The following is a 27553-nucleotide window of genomic DNA, read 5'->3' as shown; positions in this document are numbered from 1 at the left end:
GCTGCTTTCTTAGGAAGTTCAAATGCCAGTCACCCCACTCATGCTGGATAGCTCATAGTTTAGCGACAAAGGATCTCAAGATTGATACAAACAATCATCCATTTAGAATGATACTGTAGTAATAGAGACATATTGATATATTGCTGTAATAGATTTACTGTACCTATAGGACCTGATGGTCCAGTCTCTCCTCTCTGTCCAACTCCGTTTTCTCCCTTGTCTCCTCTGGATCCTCTCTCACCTGGATGTCACAGAGACGACAAACACAACACTCACAATGATGTTCTTAAAGACAGTGTCTGAATCAAGAAAACCTCAATAAAGACGACCAAAGGTGACTAATATCAATGGGTAGCAATCGTGTTTTCTGAGTTGGAAACCTGAAACCTCTCATGTAGTGTTTTGACAATATTACACTCTAATATTATGCTCTCACAGTGTGTTTATCTGAACCAATAAATACAGGAAGCATGACCAAAAACAATGGGTCTTGGGATCAGTTACCTTTAGGACCCATGGGTCCCCTCATGCCGTCTCCTCCGTTCTGCCCAGGCATGCCAGGCTCCCCTGGTGGTCCGGGGCGACCGTCGCTCCCTTCTTTCCCCGAGGGGCCTGGAGGTCCTGGCCGACCTGCCGTGCTCTTCACATGGGCCGGCTGGATCTGGGCCATCAGGTACGCCATTTTGGCTGGAGGGGGAACACAAGGACACACACGATTATGACTTGCACAGCTCATTTGAGGTCAAACGAACTTTGCATACATTGCAGATTGCACTAATGTCCCATTGTTCCTAACAATACTCCAGTCTCACCATCTAGCGCTTTCGCTAGTTCCTCCTGGATCAGCCTTCTCATTGTTTCCAGTGATGGTGACTCTCCCTGTGGAAGGAAAATTAGCATGTTTAGGTCATCGAGTTGTAGATGTCTGTACTATTTTCTATAGCAATGTGACTGAGATTGAACCAGAGTATACTGTAAAGTGCCAGGGTATTCTGAGAGTATTCTGTAAAGTGCAAGTATTCAAATCACTACTCACCCGTGGTCCTGGTTGTCCGGGGTTTCCAGGTGTTCCATGAGGCCCTGTAAGACCCACCTCTCCTGGGGGCCCGGACATACCCATCATCCCTGTGTGGCCCTTACGACCTGGGAGCCCCTGGTTACCAGGCATACCTGGATCTCCAACAGGTCCCTTATCTCCCTTCCCACCTGAGTCGCCCTACAAAGACATCCAACAAAACTCACTCAGAGACAATATCAACAATGTTGTTTAAGGTCATTGGTTGGGCAGGTGTCCTGTATGAACTCACCCTCTCTCCTTTGACTCCACGTTCTCCTGCTCTGCCAGACATACCCTGTGAAACAGATAAAGAGTTGATATAATGTGCTGTGAGCGAGACTTCGCCCAATCCACGTCCCACATTATATCCATTGTAAAGACACTAAAAGTAGCTGATGAAAATTGAAATATGTCTAGCAACAAACCAATCAAATCATATGTTATTTGTCACATGCGCCGTGAAATGCTTACTTACAAGCCCTTAACCAATGGTTCTTACCTGTTTCCCCTCTGGGCCGACCGGACCAGCAGGACCCTAGATAGACAGACAGATCGGAGGCTGAGACATTTATATAGAAATACGTTTGATCAAATCAGAAACGCTTGCATCACAACGTCCAATCTTCTTATGGCAGAACATCAACTCAGACTGTTCCAACATGAGTGGTAGGACTAGGAGGTAAAGAGTAAAAGTAATAATAGAAAATAGAAAATGACTCAAGTAAAATACTACTTGAGTAAAGTATCTGGTTTTAAATGTACTTAAGTAGGGGTGGAAAAAGTACATAAATTTCATACTTGAGTAAAAGTAAATGCTATACATCAAATTCCTTATAATATGGGAACCAGATGGCACAATTTTGTATTAATTTATGGATACCAGGAGGACACTCCAACACTCAGACACCATTTACAAACTCACTGTTTGTGTTTCGTGAGTCCGCACGATCAGTGGCAGTAGGGATGACAATGCGTTATACTGATAGATGCATGAATTTAACCATATTTCTGTCCTGCCTGAGCATTTGAAATGTAACGACAACTTTTGGGTGTCAGGGAAAATGTAAAAAGTACATCTTTTATTTAAGAATGTAGTGGAGTAAAAGTAAAAGTTGTCAAAAAAATATAAATAGTAAAGTACAGATATCCCCAAAAAACTACTGAAGGAGTAGTTTAAAGTATTCTTACTTAGTTACTTTACACCGCTGGCAACAGTAGCTTAGAACCCTAGTGATAATGTTTACATTAAAAAGGAGCAGGAATCCCTACTTACCGACGGTCCCTTGGGACCACTAAAGCCTGGTAATCCTGGGTTCCCAGGGTCTCCCTTGGCTCCAGCCTGACCCTGTAATATACACAGACACATGGGGTCTTTCAAATGGCGTAGTCATACTGTAGTTGTACTGTAGTCATACTGTAGACATACTGTAGTCGTACTGTAGTCATACTGTAGACATACTGTAGTCGTACTGTAGTCATACTGTAGTCACACTGTAGTCACACTGTAGTCATACTGTAGTCATACTGTAGTCATACTGTAGTCATACTGTAGTTGGAACACAGATGTAGCCCCACTCGTTATAAGGGATTTGGTGAAATTAACATCATCTTTAGCTATCTGAAGTTCTTGTGAACGTTGCTACGCTTGGAGGTAAATCTCATAAAAGATCTTGCGGTGCAAGCGATTAATATTGATATTTACAAGGGCTTGGTGGGGCTGGCTGTAGAGTACCAGATACAGGGTAGAGGAAGCTGCTGTCTGCGCTAAATACAAACAGCATTTCACCACATGTGCATGATTCTGTTTTCACAGAAGCAACGACTACAATGTCTGCAATGTTAAGAGCATTTACTGCTGTATATAAATCAATTATCACTCACTGGAGTACCAGGGGCTCCTGGCTTTCCTGAAGGTCCTGGTTCACCAGGTTTACCCTTGAGAGAGAGACAGAGGTAGATGGAGGGAGGGTTGGAGAGAGAGAGGAAAATAGGGAGAGAGAGAGAGAGAGAGAGAAAGTGGGGGAGAGAGAGAGAGAGAGAAAAAGTGGGAGGGAGAGAGAGAGACATTAGTGTCCCTTTCTATTAGCTAGGTTGTCATCGTGATGAATCTGGTGTCAGCAGATAAAGGCAGTATAACATAAAGGTGACTTACATTCTCCCCTCTCCGGCCAGCCAGGCCTTCTGGACCAGGAGGTCCATTATTACCCTTCAACAAACAAACACAACGCATATATTATTAAGACATCCCTGTGTGTTGATAATTGCAGAGTTATGATTTGTTATATTAGTGTTCTCACTCACGTCTTGGCCAGGTTTACCCTCCGGTCCGTTACGTCCTTCCTTTCCATCTTCACCCTGATTGGTCGAAGACAGAAACATATTAATCAACGCAACCAATCCATTCACAGTTGGCCTCTCTTTCGAGTCTGGGGTCAAGGCGTGACACTTTTATACATCCAATGTGGTCTATAAAATCCATAGGTTAACGTGGAGGTAGACAGCAGTCTATGTAACAAAAGCCTCTGTCTTAAGAGACGTGTTATTGGCGATGGCATAAGGAAGTTGCAATCATGAGCGGTCCATCTCACATCCCCTCTAGCCTGTTCTCTGTCAGAGAACAGGCTAGAGGGGATGTGAGTAATGTCTCAGTAATGAGGCATGCTATTGGTCACGCAATAATAGGTCACACTATATTGAGACACGCTATTGACCACTGCTGTGGCAGATATTGTATCCTCGAGCTGAGAGAGATTTAATGAGAGTAGGCATGTGTCACAATTTTGAGAGCGAGATGATTTGATCTTGACAGACCAGAGAAGACATATGCCTAATGTTCATATTCACCACATTACGGCCTCCTAGTGATCTAATGTGTTGAGAATTGTGACATGGGAGTCAATGGGCTGACCTTTGAACCTGGTTGTCCAGGCTCTCCTCTGTGACCCTTGAAGCCCTGTGTGGAAAGAATGACCAACATGAATACACCACCAATGTTTTCAAACGAGTGAAATGATATCTCCGTTTTCCACAGTCTTAAATAATCATTCTCACAGACTTAGTTACATTCACATTTTTAAAAATATTTTAGCAGACGCTCTAATTCAGAGTGATTTTGTTTGTACTGGTCCACCATGGGAACCGAACCCACAACCTTGGTGTTGCATGTGCCATGCTCTACCAACTGAGCCACACAGGACGAAGCTACTTACAGGCATTCCCCTGAGACCTTGTTGTCCTGGTGGTCCTGTCTCTCCTTGTTTACCCTGAAATTACAACAGAGTTAGATTACACGCCAAGGGAATGATGTGCAGGTCAATATGAAGGGGACACATAGTGTGCCATGTATAAAAAACAGAATATGCAGAACATACAGAATATCATGGGAATATAGTCAGGCCATATTATGTGTACTCACAGGTTCTCCTTGTTCTCCTGGTCGGCCATCTTTGCCAATTTTACCCATTTGACCCTGTGGAACAAGGTTATTCAGCATTTAGTCTTTTTGTTGTCAGCCTTGGGTTTCAAACTGTTTATTCACATTCCACTCCATAAATGACACGTGTGTTTTCATGGACAGATTGAAAGCGAGTTTATAGTGGAATTGTTACTATCACACCAATACTATTTGAAGTTTTTAGCAGGTCATTTCGAGTCCTTCACAAAACTTGATCAACATTGTTTCTCACCATTAAGCCTGGTAGACCTGGTGGCCCCTGGATTCCCTTCATCCCCTCCTTTCCCTGCAGAGACGAAACAAACACAAGACAGTTCCACAGTTTCAACCATGATAAATCAACAACAGCACTATGACGATTAATGTCCTCTGCCACAGCACTCATCCCAGTTGACCTATATGGCCAGCCAGTGGGACGAGGCCAGTAGAAAACTGATGACATGTAGTGTAATATGCTGTCTGGAAATAAAACATATGGACAACATCCTGACTTTTTCTCCAGGGGCTCCTGGGGGACCGATGGGGCCGGGTTGACCGTCGTTACCCTACAGAGAGACGAAGAGGGAGGAGTCAGAAAGAACATTCATTCTACTGGCGATACTAAATAGTAAAAAGAGCAGGCTGACAGATGGGTTAATGGTAGGTTCTGTTAGCACCACCAGGCAGGTACAGGTACTCACAGGATTCCCCATGATGCCAGCAGCACCGGGGTGGCCAGGGGGTCCGGTGTGACCTGTTTCACCTTTGTCTCCAGGTCCTCCTTGGGGTCCTCTATCACCTTTCACACCCTGTGGAACGAAGAACAAATAATACATATCACCTCTGGCCACTGTGTTGTACAGCAGGTGACATAACACACACCAACCACAGGATGTTTTCAGGTCTTCAACTCGATAATTCATATTCTATGGAAGATGAATGTGTGTGGTTGATAAGCGGGTGTGGTTGAGGAGGACTTGCCTTCTCTCCGTTGGCTCCTGGGGGTCCAGTGGTTCCGGTCGGGCCTGCTTGGCCCTGTAATGATAGAGACGCCATCAGTCTCTGGGCAACTAAAGGCTCTCTCTCTTCATCTCTCTTTCTGGTCTGTTTGTCTTTCGTCCCCCCCCATCTCTGGCTCTCTAAAAAGACCATCTGCAGCCCTGTCTCGAAGGTCCAAACACAGTGTGATGGATACAGGAGACTCCTCGCTATTCTCCTAGGCTGCTGTCTGAGGCATACTACTTCTATGAAGTTAAACAAAGTCCCCTTTGCAGTGTTTTGAGCATGAAGAAGCGGCATGGAAAGGATCAGAATGATTCAGGATGTGCATCCCCCAGTAAGGGATACCTTTATGAGACAACAGATGGAATAGCATGGTACTATGACTTTGTCCTTACTTGGTACCCGTCCTGTCCGTTCTTCCCTGGAGGTCCGGCAGGTCCCTTGTCTCCTGGTGTCCCTGGGAGACCAGTCTGTCCCGGGGGTCCGGCCGGGCACTCTGAACACACGTCCTGAAGGACAAGGAGAAACACTTAGCGATGAAAGAGTATATCCGTGTCAGGATGATTTAACAAGGTAGAGGCAACAGTACTATGGTAATGGGGCTCTCCTCCTTACCTTCAGATTCACATCTGACAAGTCTGCTGCTGCTCCCTGAAAGAGATTGCGTCCATTATTTTGCAAAGGTTGATTGGACTGATACACTTCACACTGATAATCACATCATGCATTTGAATACATCCCCATTGGTGAGCCATCACGTCAGTGCCGTGACAAAGAAGGTACGGTAAAGTGAAGGTACAATATTTGGTCTCAGTTTGCTGTGTTGTTGGGGCGTTTCCGACCCCATTTACTGTACTGGTCAACTCACTGGCTCTCCTGGGGATCCCTTCTCTCCTGGTCGTCCTGGTAAACCATGGTGTCCTGCAGGTCCCTGTGTACCTGCGACGCCTGGCAGACCTCTCATGCCCTGAACCAGGAAACAAACAGCAGTCAGTTGAACTTTTATTTGAATATTACTCAGTTTACGTTTTTACTTTGTCACAATAAAGCTGAGCATAATTATGAGAAAATGTCAAAAATGTTTTTTACCGGTGATCCAACTGCACCATTGGGCCCTGAAGGTCCCTGTAAAAGATACATATGTTCTTAGACATGTTCAAAATAATGTGCATGTGTGTGTGTGACTGTGTCTGTGTCTGTGTCTGTGTGTGTGTGTGTGTCTGTGTGTCTGTGTGTGTGTCTGTGTGTGTCTGTGTGTGTCTGTGTGTGTCTGTGTGTGTGTGTGTGTGTGTGTGTGTGTGTGTGTGTGTGTGTGTGTGTGTGTGTGTGTGTGTGTGTGTGTGTGTGTGTGTGTGTGTGTGTGTGTGTGACTGTGAGTGTGACTGTGTGTGTGTCTGTGTGTGTGTCTGTGACTGTGTGTGTGTGTGTGACTGTGAGTGTGACTGTGACTGTGACTGTGACTGTGACTGTGTCTGTGTCTGTGACTGTGTGTGTGTGTGTGTGTGTGTGTGTGTGTGTGTGTGTGTGTGTGTGTGTGTGTGTGTGTGTGTGTGTGTGTGTGTGTGTCTCTCTCTCTCTACCGAGGGTCCGACTTTGCCTTCTCCTGGTGGACCCCTGTCCCCTGGAACCCCCTGAAGTCCCTGGGATCCGGGTTGGCCCTGGAACAGACAGAACCTTGGTTACCATCCAGTAAGACACCAACAGAACCTTGTTCACCTTCCATCTAGGGTACACTGTGTCCTGTTAATGCAATAGCCAATACTTTCTAATGACATTACTGTAATATCGTAACGCTTGGCTCAGAGAGTTCTGCTGTGCTGAGCAGAGTGGTTGTTGATCTCTGCAGGTCTTCGCTGCTCAGGCAAGATACATCACGTGTGTTTATTTCTAACAGAGAATCCAATTAGAGGTTTCAGTATTCAGTGTGGCAATCATAAAGGTGACCAGGCCGGATGATTTAACAACAACAGAATTCTCTCTCCTGCTCCTCAAAAAGTTGTTGTTAAATCATTGTGTCAAAGAAAATTGCTTTAGGGCAACCAAAATTAATCATTTTCTTCCTATGCTAGAGAATACTAATTTTTTGCTTTGTCACCAGATAGAATCTGGCTTCAAAGCACTGTGTTTCTCCCTACCCCTCCTCCCCCAAATCAACTTAAAAATGAGTTACCTTCTGTCCGGGAGGTCCTTCAATTCCCCGCTGCCCAGGATCACCCTGTAATATAATATCACACATAACACTATTATGAGCCCGCCGGCTGGTCAAATCAAACACTAAGCATTTAATGTCTTATAGCAGGACATGTGGTCCTCCACCTCCCTGGACTACGGTAACAGAAACCACTTTAACATTGGACAATAGTCAACTAGTGTAACGTACTGCTGTAGGCATGACTGTTATGTGCCCCTATATTCCCTGTACAATACTTTTGAGGCTAGGTTTATGTGTTATGGGCCAGCAGCTGACAGTAGTAAAATGGAGCTGTTATAAACCACACACACCCAGCACCTGTACACCGTCCTGCTGGGTTCCTTCATTAGTTTCATGTGATAAAAGCACAAACTGGGTATGTGCTCTTTGTTTGCTTTCTCAGCACTATCACCATATGGCCTGTGGTTTAGAAAATGAGTAAACAGGTTCCAGGTCAAATCACTGGCATAATTGTATAATGTGGGTTGTACGGTACTAACATAACCAGTCATATTTTAATATGGTTGTATTTAAATGCATGTTGATTTATGTACATGTGCAGCCAATACCCGTACAGGATGTGAAGGGCTTTTCATTTGAAACACCAGAGTCTGAGGTTTTAATTGCCTGATTGCATAAGTGCCAACAAACTCTGGTTCATATTTCTTAGAGTCCAGATAGATGTGTGTTAACTCTGCAGTCAGGAGATTTCCCTCACTAGGGCACCAGACCAGGCTAAACTCTTGACCTTGGTTCTATTGGTGACATGGACAGGAGAAACTGCAAGCCGTAACAACGAGGTTTGAGAGTCTTATGAAGAGTGATGTTTGTGTGTCTTACGTTCTGTCCTTCTTTGCCCTTCCCTGGTAGGCCAGGGGGTCCTTGTATGCCTGCATCTCCAGGGGGACCTGGGGGGCCAGCACGACCCTCCTTCCCCAAATCTCCCTGGAACACATAGCATAGTCATTCATACAGCGCATGTTACAATATGATGTCCCTAGAACACATGAGTTACAATATGATGTTCCTAGAACACATGAGTTATGAGTTAAAATATGTTGTTCCTAGAACACATGAGTTACAAGTTACAATATGATGTTCCAAGAACACATGAGTTACAATATGTTGTCCCTAGAACACACGAGTTGCAATATGATGTTCCTAGAACACATGAGTTCCAAGTTACAATATGATGTCCCTAAACACACGAGTTACAATATGATGTTCCAAGAACACATGAGTTACAATATCTTGTTCCTAGAACACATGAGTTACAATATGTTGTTCCAAGAACACATGAGTTACAAGTTACAATAAGATGTCCCTAGAACACATGAGTTACAAGTTACAATATGATGTCCCTAGAACACATGAGTTACAAGTTACAATATGATGTCCCTAGAACACATGAGTTACAATATGTTGTTCCAAGAACATTTAGTTACGAGTTAAAATATGTTGTTCCTAGAACACATGAGTTACAAGTTACAATATGATGTCCCTAGAACACATGAGTTACAAGTTAAATTATGATGTCCATAGAACACATGAGTTACAATATGTTGTTCCTAGAACACATGGGTTACAATATGTTGTTCCAAGAACACATGAGTTACAAGTTACAATATGATGTCCCTAGAACACATGAGTTACAATATGTTGTTCCTAGAACACATGGGTTACAATATGTTGTTCCAAGAACACATGAGTTACAAGTTACAATAAGATGTCCCTAGAACACATGAGTTACAAGTTACAATATGATGTCCCTAGAACACATGAGTTACAAGTTACAATATGATGTCCCTAGAACACATGAGTTACAATATGTTGTTCCAAGAACATTTAGTTACGAGTTAAAATATGTTGTTCCTAGAACACATGAGTTACAAGTTACAATATGATGTCCCTAGAACACATGAGTTACAAGTTAAATTATGATGTCCATAGAACACATGAGTTACAATATGTTGTTCCTAGAACACATGGGTTACAATATGTTGTTCCAAGAACACATGAGTTACAAGTTACAATATGATGTCCCTAGAACACATGAGTTACAATATGTTGTTCCTAGAACACATGGGTTACAATATGTTGTTCCAAGAACACATGAGTTACAATATGTTGTTTCAAGAACACACGAGTTACAATATGATGTTCCCAGAACACATGAGTTACAATATGATGTCCCTAGAACACATGAGTTACAATATATTGTTCCAAGAACACATGGGTTACAATATGTTGTTCCAAGAACACATGAGTTACAATATGTTGTTCCAAGAACACACGAGTTACAATATGATGTTCCTAGAACACACGAGTTACAATATGATGTTCCTAGAACACATGAGTTACAATATGATGTCTCTAGAACACATGAGTTACAATATGATGTCCCTAGAACACAAGAGTTACAATATGATGTCCCTAGAACACATGAGTTACAATATGATGTCCCTGGAACACAAGAGTTACGAGTTACAATATGATGTCTCTAGAACTCATGAGTTACAAGTTACAATATGATATTCCTAGAACACATGAGTTGCAATATGTTGTTCCTAGAACACATGAGTTAAAATATGATGTTTCTAGAACACATGAGTTACAAAATTATGTATCTAGAACACATTAGTTACAATATGATGTCGCAAGAACACATGAAGTTACAATATGATGTCCCTAGAACACATGAGTTACAATATGATGTCCCTAGAACACATGAGTTACAATATGATGTCCCTAGAACACATGAGTTACAATATGATATCCCTAGAACACACAAGTTAAAATATGATGTCTCTAGAACACATGAGTTACAATATGATGTCCACAGAACACACGAGTTGCAATATGATGTTCCTAGAACACATGAGTTACAATATGATGTCCACAGAAAAAATGAGTTACGAGTTACAATATGATGTCCCTAGAACACATGAGTTACAATATGATGTCCCTAGAACACATGAGTTACAATATGATGTCAATAGAACACATGAGTTACAATATGATGTCCCTAGAACACTTGAGTTACGAGTTACAATATGATGTCTCTAGAACACATGAGTTACAATATGATGTCTCTAGAACATATGAGATACAATATGATGTTGCTAGAACACATGAGTTACAATATGATGTCCCTAGAACACATGAGTTACAATATGTTGTTCCTAGAAGACATGAGTTACAATATGATGTCGCTAGAACACATGAGTTACAATATGATGTCCCAAGAACACATGAGTTTCAATATGATGTCCCTAGAACACATGAAGTTACAATACGATGTCCCTAGAACACATGAGTTACAATATGATGTCCCTAGAACACATGAGTTACAATATGATATCCCTAGAACACACAAGTTAAAATATGATGTCCCTAGAACACATGAGTTACGAGTTACAATATGATGTCCCTAGAACACATGAGTTACAATATGATGTCCCTAGAACACATGAGTTACAATATTACGTTCACAGAACACATAAGTTACAATATGATGTCCACAGAACACATGAGTTACAATATGATGTCCCTAGAACACATGAGTTAAAATATGATGTCCCTAGAACACATGAAGTTACAATATGATGTCCACAGAACACATGAGTTACAATATGATGTCCCTAGAACACATGAGTTACAATATGATGTCCCTAGAACACATGAGTTACAATATGTTGTTCCTAGAAGACATGAGTTACAATATGATGTCGCTAGAACACATGAGTTACAATATGATGTCCCAAGAACACATGAGTTTCAATATGATGTCCCTAGAACACATGAGTTTCAATATGATGTCCCTAGAACACATGAGTTACAATATGATGTCCCTAGAACACATGAGTTACAATATGATATCCCTAGAACACACAAGTTAAAATATGATGTCCCTAGAACACATGAGTTAAAATATGTTGTTCATAGAACACATGAGTTACAATATGATGTCCACAGAACACACGAGTTGCAATATGATGTTCCTAGAACACATGAGTTACAATATGATGTCCACAGAACACATGAGTTACGAGTTACAATATGATGTCCCTAGAACACATGAGTTACAATATGATGTCCTTAGAACACATGAGTTACAATATGATGTCCCTCGAACACATGAAGTTACAATAAGTCGCTCTGGATAAGAGCGTCTGCTAAATGACTTAAATGTAAATGTAATATGATGTCCCTAGAACACATGAGTTACAATATTACGTACACAGAACACATAAGTTACAATATGATGTCCACAGAACACATGAGTTACAATATGATGTCCCTCTAACACATGAAGTTACAATATTATGTCCACAGAACACATGAGTTACAATATGATGTCCCTAGAACACACAAGTTAAAATATGATGTCCCTAGAACACATGAGTTAAAATATGTTGTTCCTAGAACACACGAGTTCCAATATGATGTCCACAGAACACATGAGTTACAATATGATGTCCCGAGAACACATGAGTTACAATATGATGTCCCTAGAACACATGAGTTACAATATGTTGTTCCAAGAAGACATGAGTTACAATATGATGTCGCTAGAACACATGAGTTACAATATGATGTCCCAAGAACACATGAGTTTCAATATGATGTCCCTAGAACACATGAAGTTACAATATGATGTCCCTAGAACACATGAGTTACAATATGATGTCCCTAGAACACATGAGTTACAATATGATATCCACAGAACACATGAGTTACAATATGATATTCCTAGAACACATGAGTTGCAATATGTTGTTCCTAGAACACATGAGTTAAAATATGATGTTTCTAGAACACATGAGTTACAAAATTATGTATCTAGAACACATTAGTTACAATATGATGTCCCTAGAACATAAGTGTTACAATATGATGTCCCTAGAACACATGAGTTACAATATGATGTCAATAGAACACATGAGTTACAATATGATGTCCCTAGAACACTTGAGTTACGAGTTACAATATGATGTCTCTAGAACACATGAGTTACAATATGATGTCTCTAGAACATATGAGATACAATATGATGTTGCTAGAACACATGAGTTACAATATGATGTCCCTAGAACACATGAGTTACAATATGTTGTCCCTAGAACACATGAGTTACAATATGATGTCCTTAGAACACATGAGTTACAATATGATGTCCCTCGAACACATGAAGTTACAATAAGTCGCTCTGGATAAGAGCGTCTGCTAAATGACTTAAATGTAAATGTAATATGATGTCCCTAGAACACATGAGTTACAATATTACGTACACAGAACACATAAGTTACAATATGATGTCCACAGAACACATGAGTTACAATATGATGTCCCTCTAACACATGAAGTTACAATATTATGTCCACAGAACACATGAGTTACAATATGATGTCCCTAGAACACACAAGTTAAAATATGATGTCCCTAGAACACATGAGTTAAAATATGTTGTTCCTAGAACACACGAGTTCCAATATGATGTCCACAGAACACATGAGTTACAATATGATGTCCCGAGAACACATGAGTTACAATATGATGTCCCTAGAACACATGAGTTACAATATGTTGTTCCAAGAAGACATGAGTTACAATATGATGTCGCTAGAACACATGAGTTACAATATGATGTCCCAAGAACACATGAGTTTCAATATGATGTCCCTAGAACACATGAAGTTACAATATGATGTCCCTAGAACACATGAGTTACAATATGATGTCCCTAGAACACATGAGTTACAATATGATATCCACAGAACACATGAGTTACAATATGATATTCCTAGAACACATGAGTTGCAATATGTTGTTCCTAGAACACATGAGTTAAAATATGATGTTTCTAGAACACATGAGTTACAAAATTATGTATCTAGAACACATTAGTTACAATATGATGTCCCTAGAACATAAGTGTTACAATATGATGTCCCTAGAACACATGAGTTACAATATGATGTCAATAGAACACATGAGTTACAATATGATGTCCCTAGAACACTTGAGTTACGAGTTACAATATGATGTCTCTAGAACACATGAGTTACAATATGATGTCTCTAGAACATATGAGATACAATATGATGTTGCTAGAACACATGAGTTACAATATGATGTCCCTAGAACACATGAGTTACAATATGTTGTTCCTAGAAGACATGAGTTACAATATGATGTCGCTAGAACACATGAGTTACAATATGATGTCCCAAGAACACATGAGTTTCAATATGATGTCCCTAGAACACATGAAGTTACAATATGATGTCCCTAGAACACACAAGTTAAAATATGATGTCCCTAGAACACATGAGTTACGAGTTACAATATGATGTCCCTAGAACACATGAGTTACAATATGATGTCCCTAGAACACATGAGTTACAATATTACATTCACAGAACACATAAGTTACAATATGATGTCCACAGAACACATGAGTTACAATATGATGTCCCTAGAACACATGACGTTACAATATGATGTCCCTAGAACACATGAGTTAAAATATGATGTCCCTAGAACACATGAAGTTACAATATGATGTCCACAGAACACATGAGTTACAATATGATGTCCCTAGAACACATGAGTTACAATATGATGTCCCTAGAACACATGAGTTACAATATGTTGTTCCTAGAAGACATGAGTTACAATATGATGTCGCTAGAACACATGAGTTACAATATGATGTCGCAAGAACACATGAAGTTACAATATGATGTCCCTAGAACACATGAGTTACAATATGATGTCCCTAGAACACATGAGTTACAATATGATGTCCCTAGAACACATGAGTTACAATATGATATCCCTAGAACACACAAGTTAAAATATGATGTCCCTAGAACACATGAGTTACAATATGATGTCCCTAGAACACATGAGTTACAATATGATATCCCTAGAACACACAAGTTAAAATATGTTGTTCATAGAACACATGAGTTACAATATGATGTCCACAGAACACACGAGTTGCAATATGATGTTCCTAGAACACATGAGTTACAATATGATGTCCACAGAACACATGAGTTACGAGTTACAATATGATGTCCCTAGAACACATGAGTTACAATATGATGTCCCTAGAACACATGAGTTACAATATGATGTCAATAGAACACATGAGTTACAATATGATGTCCCTAGAACACTTGAGTTACGAGTTACAATATGATGTCTCTAGAACACATGAGTTACAATATGATGTCTCTAGAACATATGAGATACAATATGATGTTGCTAGAACACATGAGTTACAATATGATGTCCCTAGAACACATGAGTTACAATATGTTGTTCCTAGAAGACATGAGTTACAATATGATGTCGCTAGAACACATGAGTTACAATATGATGTCCCAAGAACACATGAGTTTCAATATGATGTCCCTAGAACACATGAAGTTACAATACGATGTCCCTAGAACACATGAGTTACAATATGATGTCCCTAGAACACATGAGTTACAATATGATATCCCTAGAACACACAAGTTAAAATATGATGTCCCTAGAACACATGAGTTACGAGTTACAATATGATGTCCCTAGAACACATGAGTTACAATATGATGTCCCTAGAACACATGAGTTACAATATTACGTTCACAGAACACATAAGTTACAATATGATGTCCACAGAACACATGAGTTACAATATGATGTCCCTAGAACACATGAGTTAAAATATGATGTCCCTAGAACACATGAAGTTACAATATGATGTCCACAGAACACATGAGTTACAATATGATGTCCCTAGACCACATGAGTTACAATATGATGTCCCTAGAACACATGAGTTACAATATGTTGTTCCTAGAAGACATGAGTTACAATATGATGTCGCTAGAACACATGAGTTACAATATGATGTCCCAAGAACACATGAGTTTCAATATGATGTCCCTAGAACACATGAGTTTCAATATGATGTCCCTAGAACACATGAAGTTACAATATGATGTCCCTAGAACACATGAGTTACAATATGATGTCCCTAGACCACATGAGTTACAATATGATGTCCCTAGAACACATGAGTTACAATATGATATCCCTAGAACACACAAGTTAAAATATGATGTCCCTAGAACACATGAGTTAAAATATGTTGTTCATAGAACACATGAGTTACAATATGATGTCCACAGAACACACGAGTTGCAATATGATGTTCCTAGAACACATGAGTTACAATATGATGTCCACAGAACACATGAGTTACGAGTTACAATATGATGTCCCTAGAACACATGAGTTACAATATGATGTCCTTAGAACACATGAGTTACAATATGATGTCCCTCGAACACATGAAGTTACAATAAGTCGCTCTGGATAAGAGCGTCTGCTAAATGACTTAAATGTAAATGTAATATGATGTCCCTAGAACACATGAGTTACAATATTACGTACACAGAACACATAAGTTACAATATGATGTCCACAGAACACATGAGTTACAATATGATGTCCCTCTAACACATGAAGTTACAATATTATGTCCACAGAACACATGAGTTACAATATGATGTCCCTAGAACACACAAGTTAAAATATGATGTCCCTAGAACACATGAGTTAAAATATGTTGTTCCTAGAACACACGAGTTCCAATATGATGTCCACAGAACACATGAGTTACAATATGATGTCCCGAGAACACATGAGTTACAATATGATGTCCCTAGAACACATGAGTTACAATATGTTGTTCCAAGAACACATGAGTTACAATATGATGTCGCTAGAACACATGAGTTACAATATGATGAACACAGAATACATGAGTTTCAAAATGATGTCCACAGAACACATGAGTTACAAGATGATGTCCCTAGAAGACATGAGTTACAATATGATGTCCCTAGAACACACAAGTTAAAATATGATGTCCCTAGAACACATGAGTGAAAATATGTTGTTCCTTGAACACATGAGTTCCAATATGTCCACAGAATACATGAGTTACAATATGACGTTCCTAGAACACATGAGTTACAATATGATGTCCACAGAACACATGAGTTACAATATGATGTCCCTAGAACACATGAGTTACAATATGATGTCCCTAGAACACATGAGTTACAATATGATATCCCTAGAACACACAAGTTAAAATATGATGTCCCTAGAACACATGAGTTAAAATATGTTGTTCATAGAACACATGAGTTACAATATGATGTCCACAGAACACACGAGTTACAATATGACGTTCCTAGAACACATGAGTTACAATATGATGTCCACAGAACACATGAGTTACGAGTTACAATATGATGTCCCTAGAACACATGAGTTACAATATGATGTCCCTAGAACACATGAGTTACAATATGATGTACACAGAACACATAAGTTACAATATGATGTCCCTAGAACACATGAGTTAAAATATGATGTCCCTAGAACACATGAAGTTACAATATGATGTCCACAGAACACACGAGTTACAATATGATGTCCCTAGAACACACAAGTTAAAATATGATGTCCCTAGAACACACAAGTTCCAATATGATGTCCCTACAACACATGAGTTACAATGTTGTTCCTAGAACACATGAGTTACAATATGATGTCCCAAGAACACATGAAGTTACAATATGATGTCCACAGAATACATGAGTTACAATATGATGTCCCAAGAACACACGAGTTAAAATATGATGTCCATAGAACACACAAGTTAAAATATGATGTCCCTAGAACACATGAGTTAAAATATGTTGTTCCTAGAACACACGAGATCCAATATGATGTCCACAGAACACATGAGTTACAATATGACGTTCCTAGAACACATGAGTTACAATATGATGTCCCTAGAACACATAAAGTTACAATATAATGTCCCTAGAACACATGAAGTTACAATATGATGTCCCTAGAACACATGAAGTTACAATATGATGTCCCTAGAACACATGAAGTTACAATATGATGTCCCTAGAACACATGAGTTACAATATGATGTCCCTAGAACACATGAAGTTACAATATGTTGTCCCTAGAACACATGAGTTAAAATATGATGTCCCTAGAACACACGAGTTACAATATGTCCCTAGAACACACAAGTTAAAATATGATGTCCCTAGAACACACAAGTTCCAATATGATGTCCCTACAACACATGAGTTACAATATGTTGTCCCTACAACACATGAGTTACAATATGATGTCCCAAGAACACATGAAGTTACAATATGATGTCCTTAGAACACATGAGTTACAATATGATGTCACTAGAACACATGAGTTACAATATTACGTACACAGAACACATAAGTTACAATATGATGTCCACAGAACACATGAGTTACAATATGATGTCCCTCGAACACACAAGTTAAAATATGTTGTCCCTAGAACACATGAGTTACAATATGATGTCCCTAGAACACATGAGTTACAATATTATGTCCACAGAACACATGAGTTACAATATGATGTCCCTAGAACACACAAGTTAAAATATGTTGTCCCTAGAACACATGAGTTACAATATGATGTCCCTAGAACACATGAGTTACAATATTATGTACACAGAACACATAAGTTACAATATGATGTCCACAGAACACATGAGTTACAATATGATGTCCCTAGAACACATGTAGTTACAATATGATGTCCCTAGAACACATGAAGTTACGATATGATGTCCCTAGAACACATGAGTTAAAATATGATGTCCCTAGAACACACGAGTTACAATATGTCCCTAGAACACACAAGTTAAAATATGATGTCCCTAGAACACACAAGTTCCAATATGATGTCCCTAGAACACATGAGTTAAAACATGATGTCCACAGAACACATGAGTTACAATATGATGTCCCTAGAACACACAAGTTAAAATATGATGTCCCTAGAACACATGAGTTAAAATATGTTGTTCCAAGAACACACGAGTTCCAATATGATGTCCACAGAACACGAGTTACAATATGATGTCCCGAGAACACATGAGTTACAATATGATGTCCCTAGAACACATGAGTTACAATATGTTGTCCAAGAACACATGAGTTACAATATGATGTCGCTAGAACACATGAGTTACAATATGATGAACACAGAATACATGAGTTTCAATATGATGTCCACAGAACACATGAGTTAAAACATGATGTCCACAGAACACATGAGTTACAATATGATGTCCCTAGAACACACAAGTTAAAATATGATGTCCCTAGAACACATGAGTTAAAATATGTTGTTCCAAGAACACACGAGTTCCAATATGATGTCCACAGAACACGAGTTACAATATGATGTCCCGAGAACACATGAGTTACAATATGATGTCCCTAGAACACATGAGTTACAATATGTTGTCCAAGAACACATGAGTTACAATATGATGTCGCTAGAACACATGAGTTACAATATGATGAACACAGAATACATGAGTTTCAATATGATGTCCACAGAACACATGAGTTACAAGATGATGTCCCTAGAACACATGAGTTTCAATATGATGTCCCTAGAACACACAAGTTAAAATATGATGTCCCTAGAACACATGAGTGAAAATATGTTGTTCCTTGAACACACGAGTTCCAATATGTCCACAGAATACATGAGTAACAATATGACGTTCCTAGAACACATGAGTTACAATATGATGTCCACAGAACACATGAGTTACGAGTTACAATATGATGTCCCTAGAACACATGAGTTACAATATGATGTCCCTAGAACACATGAGTTACAATATGATGTCCCTAGAACACACAAGTTAAAATATGTTGTCCCTGGAACACATGAGTTACAATATGATGTCCCTAGAACACATGAGTTACAATATTATGTACACAGAACACATAAGTTACAATATGATGTCCAAAGAACACATGAGTTACAATATGATGTCCCTAGAACACATGAAGTTACAATATGATGTCCCTAGAACACATGAGTTAAAATATGATGTCCCTAGAACACATGAAGTTACAATATGATGTCCACAGAACACGAGTTACAATATGATGTCCCTAGATCACGAGTTACAATATGATGTCCCTAGAACACACAAGTTAAAATATGATGTCCCTAGAACACACAAGATCCATTATGATGTCCCTACAACACATGAGTTACAATGTTGTTCCTAGAACACATGAGTTACAATATGATGTCCCAAGAACACATGAAGTTACAATATGATGTCCACAGAATACATGAGTTACAATATGATGTCCCAAGAACACATGAGTTACAATATGATGTCAACAGAACACACGAGTTAAAATATGATGTCCCTAGAACACACAAGTTAAAATATGATGTCCCTAGAACACATGAGTTAAAATATGTTGTTCCTAGAACACACGAGTTCCAATATGAAGTCCACAGAACACATGAGTTACAATATGACGTTCCTAGAACACATGAGTTACAATATGATGTCCCTAGAACACATGAAGTTACAATATAATGTCCCTAGAACACATGAAGTTACAATATGATGTCCCTAGAACACATGAGTTACAATATGATGTCCCTAGAACACATGAAGTTACAATATGATGTCCCTAGAACACATGAAGTTACAATATGATGTCCCTAGAACACATGAGTTACAATATGATGTCCCTAGAACACATTAAGTTACAATATGATGTCCCTAGAACACATGAGTTACAATATGATGTCCACAGAACACATGAGTTACAATATGATGTCCCTAGAACACATGAAGTTACAATATGATGTCCCTAGAACACATGAGTTAAAATATGATGTCCCTAGAACACACGAGTTACAATATGTCCCTAGAACACACAAGTTAAAATATGATGTCCCTACAACACATGAGTTACAATATGTTGTCCCTACAACACATGAGTTACAATATGTTGTTCCTAGAACACATGAGTTACAATATGATGTCCCAAGAACACATGAAGTTACAATATGATGTCCCTAGAACACATGAGTTACAATATGATGTCCCTAGAACACATGAAGTTACAATATGATGTCCCTAGAACACATGAAGTTACAATATGATGTCCCTAGAACACATGAGTTACAATATGATGTCCCTAGAACACATTAAGTTACAATATGATGTCCCTAGAACACATGAGTTACAATATGATGTCCACAGAACACATGAGTTACAATATGATGTCCCTAGAACACATGAAGTTACAATATGATGTCCCTAGAACACATGAGTTAAAATATGATGTCCCTAGAACACACGAGTTACAATATGTCCCTAGAACACACAAGTTAAAATATGATGTCCCTACAACACATGAGTTACAATATGTTGTCCCTACAACACATGAGTTACAATATGTTGTTCCTAGAACACATGAGTTACAATATGATGTCCCAAGAACACATGAAGTTACAATATGATGTCCCTAGAACACATGAGTTACAATATGTTGTTCCTAGAACACATGAGTTACAATATGATGCCGCTAGAACACATGAGTTACAATATGATGTCCCTAGAACACATGAGTTACAATATGATGTCCCTAGAACACATGAGTTACAATATGATGTACACAGAACACATAAGTTACAATATGATGTCCACAGAACACATGAGTTACAATATGATGTCCCTAGAACACATGAAGTTACAATATGATGTCCCTAGAACACGTGAGTTAAAATATGATGTCCCTAGAACACACGAGTTACAATATGTCCCTAGAACACACAAGTTAAAATATGATGTCCCTAGAACACACAAGTTCCAATATGATGTCCCTACAACACATGAGTTACAATATGTTGTCCCTACAACACATGAGTTACAATATGATGTCCCAAGAACACATGAAGTTACAATATGATGTCCCTAGAACACATGAGTTACAATATGTTGTTCCTAGAACACATGAGTTACAATATGATGCTGCTAGAACACATGAGTTACAATATGATGTCCACAGAAGACATGAGTTACAATATGATGTCCCTAGAACACATGAGTTACAATATGATGTCCACAGCACACATGAGTTACAATATGTTGTTCCTAGAACACATGAAGTTACAATATGATGTCCCTAGAACACATGAGTTACAATATGATGTCCCAAGAACACATGAGTTACAATATGATGTCCCTAGAACACGTGAGTTACAACATGATGTCCCTATTGCAACACATTTGAGATCACATGCATATAGCAGTGATAAGATTACTGACCCTCTCTCCTCTCTGTCCAGCTATTCCAGGTGGTCCAAGGGTTCCAGGGATGCCCTGTGTCATAGACAGAGAGAGCAGTTCAAGGCACACGTTAGGTTAAAGGTTAGTTTAAAGCATTAGGGATGTCCTCGGACACCAACAAACAAATTCCATATGTTTAAAATGTTTTTGGATTGTCATCTCAACAAAATGAACCTACCACATTGCCAGGCAGTCCACGGGTGCCCTGCGTACCCTGCAATCCTGGAGGACCCTGGAAGAGAAACAAGGTTTCATTCACAACTGTCTATATGTAGAAGTATTATCAAATACACAGCCTTAAGGACCCAAAACTTACAGGGTCTCCTTGTCTCCCAGTCTCTCCTTTAGGGCCGATGTCTCCTTTAGGGCCCTGAATTGAAGGGAATAACAAACAAACTTGCCAGTCATTTAAGGATATGAAGGACGCTGAAATCATTCACTATAGTATGTCAAATTATGTCGAAGTTTGATTTTCTATTTTCCAATGGATGACACCTTATGTAGAGTCCTATACAATATACGGTGCAGAGAACATCGACGGAATCACGGAATCCAGACATTAAAACAGAATTCAACAATATATTTTTATTATTGAGCTTAGCAGGGAATTAACTAAATTATTGAAAAGTATTTAATTTGTCCAAGTTTATCATAAGACATGAATAGAATGCATCAGTGATTCGTATTTCCTGCAACTTTGTGAAGACGCTCTAGCCGTTACCGAGGAGGCTAAGGAAAACCGTCTTCTCAATGAAATGTTAACTACAAAGTATCCTATGTTTAGCTGGCAGAAAGATATCATGATTATTTCATCAATTCAGGTTATTTGTTTTCACTTGTGCAAAACCACCGCTAAACAAGAGCCTCTTGCTATAGGTACCCACTTGAAATAAAGGGTAACTACGCTACAATGTTTCCCAGACCTAACAAATTGTCTCCTGGTGTGGTTTAAGCATTGTAGCGGAATTAGAACATCCATTTGTGTTGTTTTTCTAACAAAACAGAATTAGGCAAAAATTAAATGGATTTTATAGTGCCCAACTTATGTTATTGTTACTACATGGGTTGTGAATAGGTGAGTGTCCAATTATAAATAACATTTGATTGACTGACTGACTGATTAAACTCCTTACCTGTGGTCCAGCCAGTCCTTTAAAGCCTGGTTCACCAGGCAGTCCTCGTTGACCCTTCAGACAACAAACGGATTAGTAACATCCCCAGAATTATGTTCAACATCAAACAAATTATACCGTATTTTGCTCTTTCACAATGCCAGATGATTCCTTTAAAAACCAAACACACAGTGCCCACCCTAGTGGTGGAGTGCTGTCACTATGTTAGTACACATATAGAGAGCACTGTAAGTGCAGCATGGTTGATGTCCATTTGACTCGACCAAATAATGGGGGCACTTGAATCGATTCACATCTCTTCTACCATCTAGTGGAGAGTTTGGAGCATTGCTGATTTTCCCAAAATGCAGCCTTATGTTACTCCTTTGGTAAAAGGCTAATTTTATTCTGAATAACTCACAATCTCTCCTGGATTCCCCTGCTCTCCCTTTTCTCCTCTCGCTCCAGGATTTCCCTATGGAGAAAGAAAAAGGATGAACGCATGTCCAAGTTGGGAAATCTAGCTGTATAGTAATACATGTTGTGTACAGTTTCTAGGACTGGCCACACACTGTTATTTTGTATCAACTAAACACCACATAAAAAATGCCTATACATGCATTAGACCTGAAGAACATTTCTCACACAGAGCAGTTTCTACCAGCCAGGTCACACCAGATCGACTTCAGTATTCAACGTTTTTCCAGGTCCCCAGGATGTCAGGAAATGCCTTCAATACAGTCCACTGGGCGCTACGTGAGAGCCTATTTCATCTCGTAGGCTAGAGGCCTTAATAAATGGCGCGCTCCAGCCCCTAACGATCGCGGATCCAATCCCAGTGCTAGACACTGGTTTAAATGTTTTATTTTCTGGTTTAACCTCCCCTGGACAAAAGTTGAATACTGAGTAAGTTGAAGTAAGACAGTGAGATCTTGTTGGTTTCTACAGTACTTACAGGCTCACCAGGCTCAGGGATAACATTGGCCACCTGAGAGAAAAACACAACAGAGAGAGAGAGAGAGAGACAAGTTATCCAACAAGCATCCTCAGGTTGCAATGCACTTTTCCAATACGTTTTTTTTTGTTTGCTTAGTTGTACATGGATCATAAAAATAAAAATAATAATATATGCATGACACAAATATTATTCGGATAACAGACATCCATTTTCACAGTTTGAATTTACTCCAATACGTTGTGTCCTTCAATGAGGTTTATTACAGTGTCTTAATATGGTCTCTTGCTCCATTCAACATCCCTTGACTTTACTCACATTTCCTGGTATTCCTGGAGTTCCCTTGGGTCCTGTGTCACCCTGAGGCAACACACACACAGTGTGGGAATGTTAATTAGCTCATTACAACACACTAGTCCCCTGGTGGTAGTTAGTGAGACAAAGTGGAGAGGAAGTCTCTGTGACTAATACACCCTCTGGTACAAGCAGGAATTATCTTTCATGCAGCTAACATAGCTTTTATGCTAATAAGCATGCTTATCCAATCCCTCCTCAAACAAAAGACAGTGTAACAAGAATCATGTTCACTGTTACTGACTGTCAATAACACGTTCTAGTAACAGTAAAGGTAAGAGATCGTACGGCATTTAAAGGATGTTGTGACACACAGTAGCTAGCTGTTTACATGAGAGTCTTAGCAGATCTATCGTCTCATATCTCGGTCTTACCTTGTCACCTTTGTCCCCCTTTGGCCCGAAAGAGCCATCTTGTCCCCTGTCACCCTAAAAAAAAGAAAACACAAGACATAAACAAGACCGTAGTACACAAGGAGATTTAGATGCGAGCTGCCGTTGGGCTGAAGCACACATTTCAGGAACGTGGCTTTAATGATGGCTATGAGATCAAACTCACCTGTCCTCCTTTCTCTCCTCTTGGTCCAACGACCCCTGGTTGTCCAGTTAATCCAACTGGTCCCTGTAACACACACACACACACACACACACACACACACACACACACAAAGATTAAGAGCATGTGGGATGGGGCACTTTGAGTTGAGTATAATGATTTAAGGTGATAGCCAGGTATTATTGACTTACACTCTCTCCTCCAGGTCCTCTTGGCCCAGGTGTTCCTTCTTCACCCTATAGGAGTGGCACATTCTGTCATCATAAGATTCCTCAGACAATGCTTGACATTTCTGTAACACTGTCTATTAACCACCTTGCAATCATAGCCGTTTGCATTCAAATGGGGAGCTGTAAGGAGCCATATGCAATAAGAAAATGTTATGTCTATAAATGCACTGCAGTGGCGATGAGGTTGGACGATGTTTTTAATGTTTTCCATTACAGCATATTGGATGACTGTCATTCATATTCCGTTCACCCAGTTCAATGTAACAGCGATAGGTTTAGGCTTCTACGTGATACTCCCTATACCCATCATGAGGTTGCTGCAACCTATCCTATGAATGAAAGTTTACGACATACGTGAACACAAGTCGAGAGACAAAATTGAGGTGACACAGTGACACTTGCACACTCTTGCCTGCATCTAGCTGATATATCTAGCTATCCAACAGTTGCAAACGAGAGTTTCTATTGGACAAATGCAAGTATGTTTATCCCCATTTTGTTCCGTTTGCTTCCGTTTAAGAAACGTTTTTCAACAGAATCGGCAGAATGAATACACCCCTGATCAAGCGTAAACACACAGTCCCGTTGTGGTCCTTGCATCCATGCGCTCTCCTCTCACCTCTTCTCTTTGCTTGTGGACTTCAATGCACAACACATCAGATGTATGTGACCAGATGAAAAAAACGTTCCAAGCCAAACCTCTACACACAGCCTACATCCTTGTCACCATAGCTAAAGTAACTTCATAGTCAGCATAGCTAATAGAACTAGCGCGCAGGTAAACCCGCTACAATCATGCAGTAACGTTACAGTGTAGTCAGTAAGCAGTTTCACAGGTGGCAATACACTTGTAAAACCAAAAGCTTAGCTTGACTTGGAATAGTTCCAGTGTTCTGTTGGATAGTCATAGCCAGCGAGCTAATATAGCATCCCTCTATTTGAGCAGGGTATTTTTTTGAGCAGGGATGGAGCAAGCTCCATTTGCTAGCTAAGTGGAACCGAGAGTAAAAAAAAGACTCTCACTATAGTATATATATTTCTCTCTTGCTTCTCCTTCATTTTAGAAGAAATTAATTTGTTCAAAACTGTTCAATTGTTGTCTTTCTCTATCTTTGAGTCAACTACTCACCACATGTTTTGCACTACCGTGCTAGCTAGCTGTAGTTTATGCTTTCAATACTTGATTCATTCTCTGATCATTTGATTGGGTGGACAACATGTCAGTTCATGCTGCAAGAGCTCTGATAGGTTGGAAGACATCCTCTGGAAGTTTTCATAATTATTGTGTAAGTCTATGGAAGGGGATGAGAAACATGAGCCTCTGAAGTTTTGTATTGAAGTCAATGTACACAGAGGAGGAGGGAAGCTAGCTGTCCTCTGGCTACACCATGGTGCTACCCTACAGAGTGCTGATGAGGCTACTGTAGACATTCATTGAAAAACAGTGTGTTTTTATCAATTATGTGGAGACGTGATTATATTTAGTATAGTTTTACCTAAAAAAGGATAACTTTTTAATGTTTTACCATTTTTGTTTTTATAATTCACTGAGGAAGATGGTCCTCCTCTGAGGAACCTCCACTGATGCACAGGTATATCTCAGAAGGTTTCTATCCAACTCCCTGAGTTGAAACACAATGCCATTAATTTAGTTTTGCTACTCCTTTTCCTATTTAACAATCCCTCCAGCTCAAGTGAAATGGACACTTTAAAAGTCACCTTTATAGACTCCATATAAACTTTAGCCTGCTGCATGCATCACTTTTATGATGAGCCATTGATATGACCAGGGTGTCTAGACATAGGTTGTATCTAAAATTGCACCCTACTATAATTCCTATGCAGTTCACTACTTTTGACCAGAAGTGCATTATTTAGGAAAAAGGTTACCATTTTGGAAAGACAAAGAGTAGTATCACTGTACCTTAGGACCAGGTTTACCAGGGAAGCCATCCAATCCAGACTCTCCTCTAGGCCCCTATGGAGATTAATGAAAAACACAGCTTTATACATTTATGGTATTGTATCAGATATTATCCCAACTAACACATTACGTTGTCACAACGTTGCAAATAGGTTGTGAAAGAAGGTTGGTCATGGCATTACCATGTGACAACAATCTGAGAACATAAACGTGTCAGTAGGGATAACACGCTGGCACACTGTCCTCCATGCCTTTGGAATGCTACATATTATTAGATGTTTCCTTACTGTTAGTAAGGAATAAAAACCTGAAACATTCAGTTGGTTAGGAAACATGAATCACTATTACTACTACACTGACCTTGTCTCCGTCATTTCCTGGAACTCCGTCCAGACCATCGTTTCCAGGTAAACCCTTTCAACAATAAATATTATATAGGGATACGTCTGGGACATGAGTACTTTGTCAACTCAA

General features: G+C 39.4%; 1 protein-coding gene across 2 annotated transcripts in view; it reads right to left on the bottom strand.

Annotated features, from left to right (window-relative positions):
- Positions 1 to 27553, bottom strand: part of LOC135549828 (collagen alpha-1(XXII) chain-like) — a 62859-nt gene that overhangs the window by 463 nt on the left and 34843 nt on the right. For both annotated transcript variants that reach the window (XM_064980157.1, XM_064980158.1), the window contains 36 exons: positions 27440 to 27493; positions 27080 to 27133; positions 25117 to 25161; positions 24929 to 24991; positions 24745 to 24798; positions 24335 to 24376; positions 24017 to 24049; positions 23483 to 23536; positions 23083 to 23136; positions 22266 to 22319; positions 22128 to 22181; positions 21929 to 21982; positions 8524 to 8628; positions 7663 to 7707; positions 7073 to 7150; positions 6582 to 6617; positions 6361 to 6459; positions 6108 to 6143; positions 5888 to 6001; positions 5472 to 5525; positions 5192 to 5299; positions 5003 to 5056; positions 4744 to 4797; positions 4473 to 4526; positions 4267 to 4320; positions 3966 to 4010; positions 3359 to 3412; positions 3210 to 3263; positions 2939 to 2992; positions 2331 to 2402; positions 1557 to 1592; positions 1308 to 1352; positions 1037 to 1216; positions 813 to 879; positions 505 to 687; positions 164 to 241 (listed from right to left, as the gene is read on the bottom strand). In XM_064980157.1, coding sequence (XP_064836229.1) covers positions 164 to 241; positions 505 to 687; positions 813 to 879; positions 1037 to 1216; positions 1308 to 1352; positions 1557 to 1592; positions 2331 to 2402; positions 2939 to 2992; positions 3210 to 3263; positions 3359 to 3412; positions 3966 to 4010; positions 4267 to 4320; positions 4473 to 4526; positions 4744 to 4797; positions 5003 to 5056; positions 5192 to 5299; positions 5472 to 5525; positions 5888 to 6001; positions 6108 to 6143; positions 6361 to 6459; positions 6582 to 6617; positions 7073 to 7150; positions 7663 to 7707; positions 8524 to 8628; positions 21929 to 21982; positions 22128 to 22181; positions 22266 to 22319; positions 23083 to 23136; positions 23483 to 23536; positions 24017 to 24049; positions 24335 to 24376; positions 24745 to 24798; positions 24929 to 24991; positions 25117 to 25161; positions 27080 to 27133; positions 27440 to 27493 — 2374 coding nt within the window. The remainder of the gene's footprint in view (positions 1 to 163; positions 242 to 504; positions 688 to 812; positions 880 to 1036; positions 1217 to 1307; positions 1353 to 1556; positions 1593 to 2330; positions 2403 to 2938; positions 2993 to 3209; positions 3264 to 3358; positions 3413 to 3965; positions 4011 to 4266; positions 4321 to 4472; positions 4527 to 4743; positions 4798 to 5002; positions 5057 to 5191; positions 5300 to 5471; positions 5526 to 5887; positions 6002 to 6107; positions 6144 to 6360; positions 6460 to 6581; positions 6618 to 7072; positions 7151 to 7662; positions 7708 to 8523; positions 8629 to 21928; positions 21983 to 22127; positions 22182 to 22265; positions 22320 to 23082; positions 23137 to 23482; positions 23537 to 24016; positions 24050 to 24334; positions 24377 to 24744; positions 24799 to 24928; positions 24992 to 25116; positions 25162 to 27079; positions 27134 to 27439; positions 27494 to 27553) is intronic.

Source organism: Oncorhynchus masou, chromosome 12 (assembly GCF_036934945.1).
Source record: "Oncorhynchus masou masou isolate Uvic2021 chromosome 12, UVic_Omas_1.1, whole genome shotgun sequence".
NCBI classification, from domain to species: Eukaryota; Metazoa; Chordata; class Actinopteri; order Salmoniformes; family Salmonidae; genus Oncorhynchus; species Oncorhynchus masou.
Note: the sequence above shows the minus strand (reverse complement) of the source record. Positions and strands in the feature narration are given on the sequence as shown.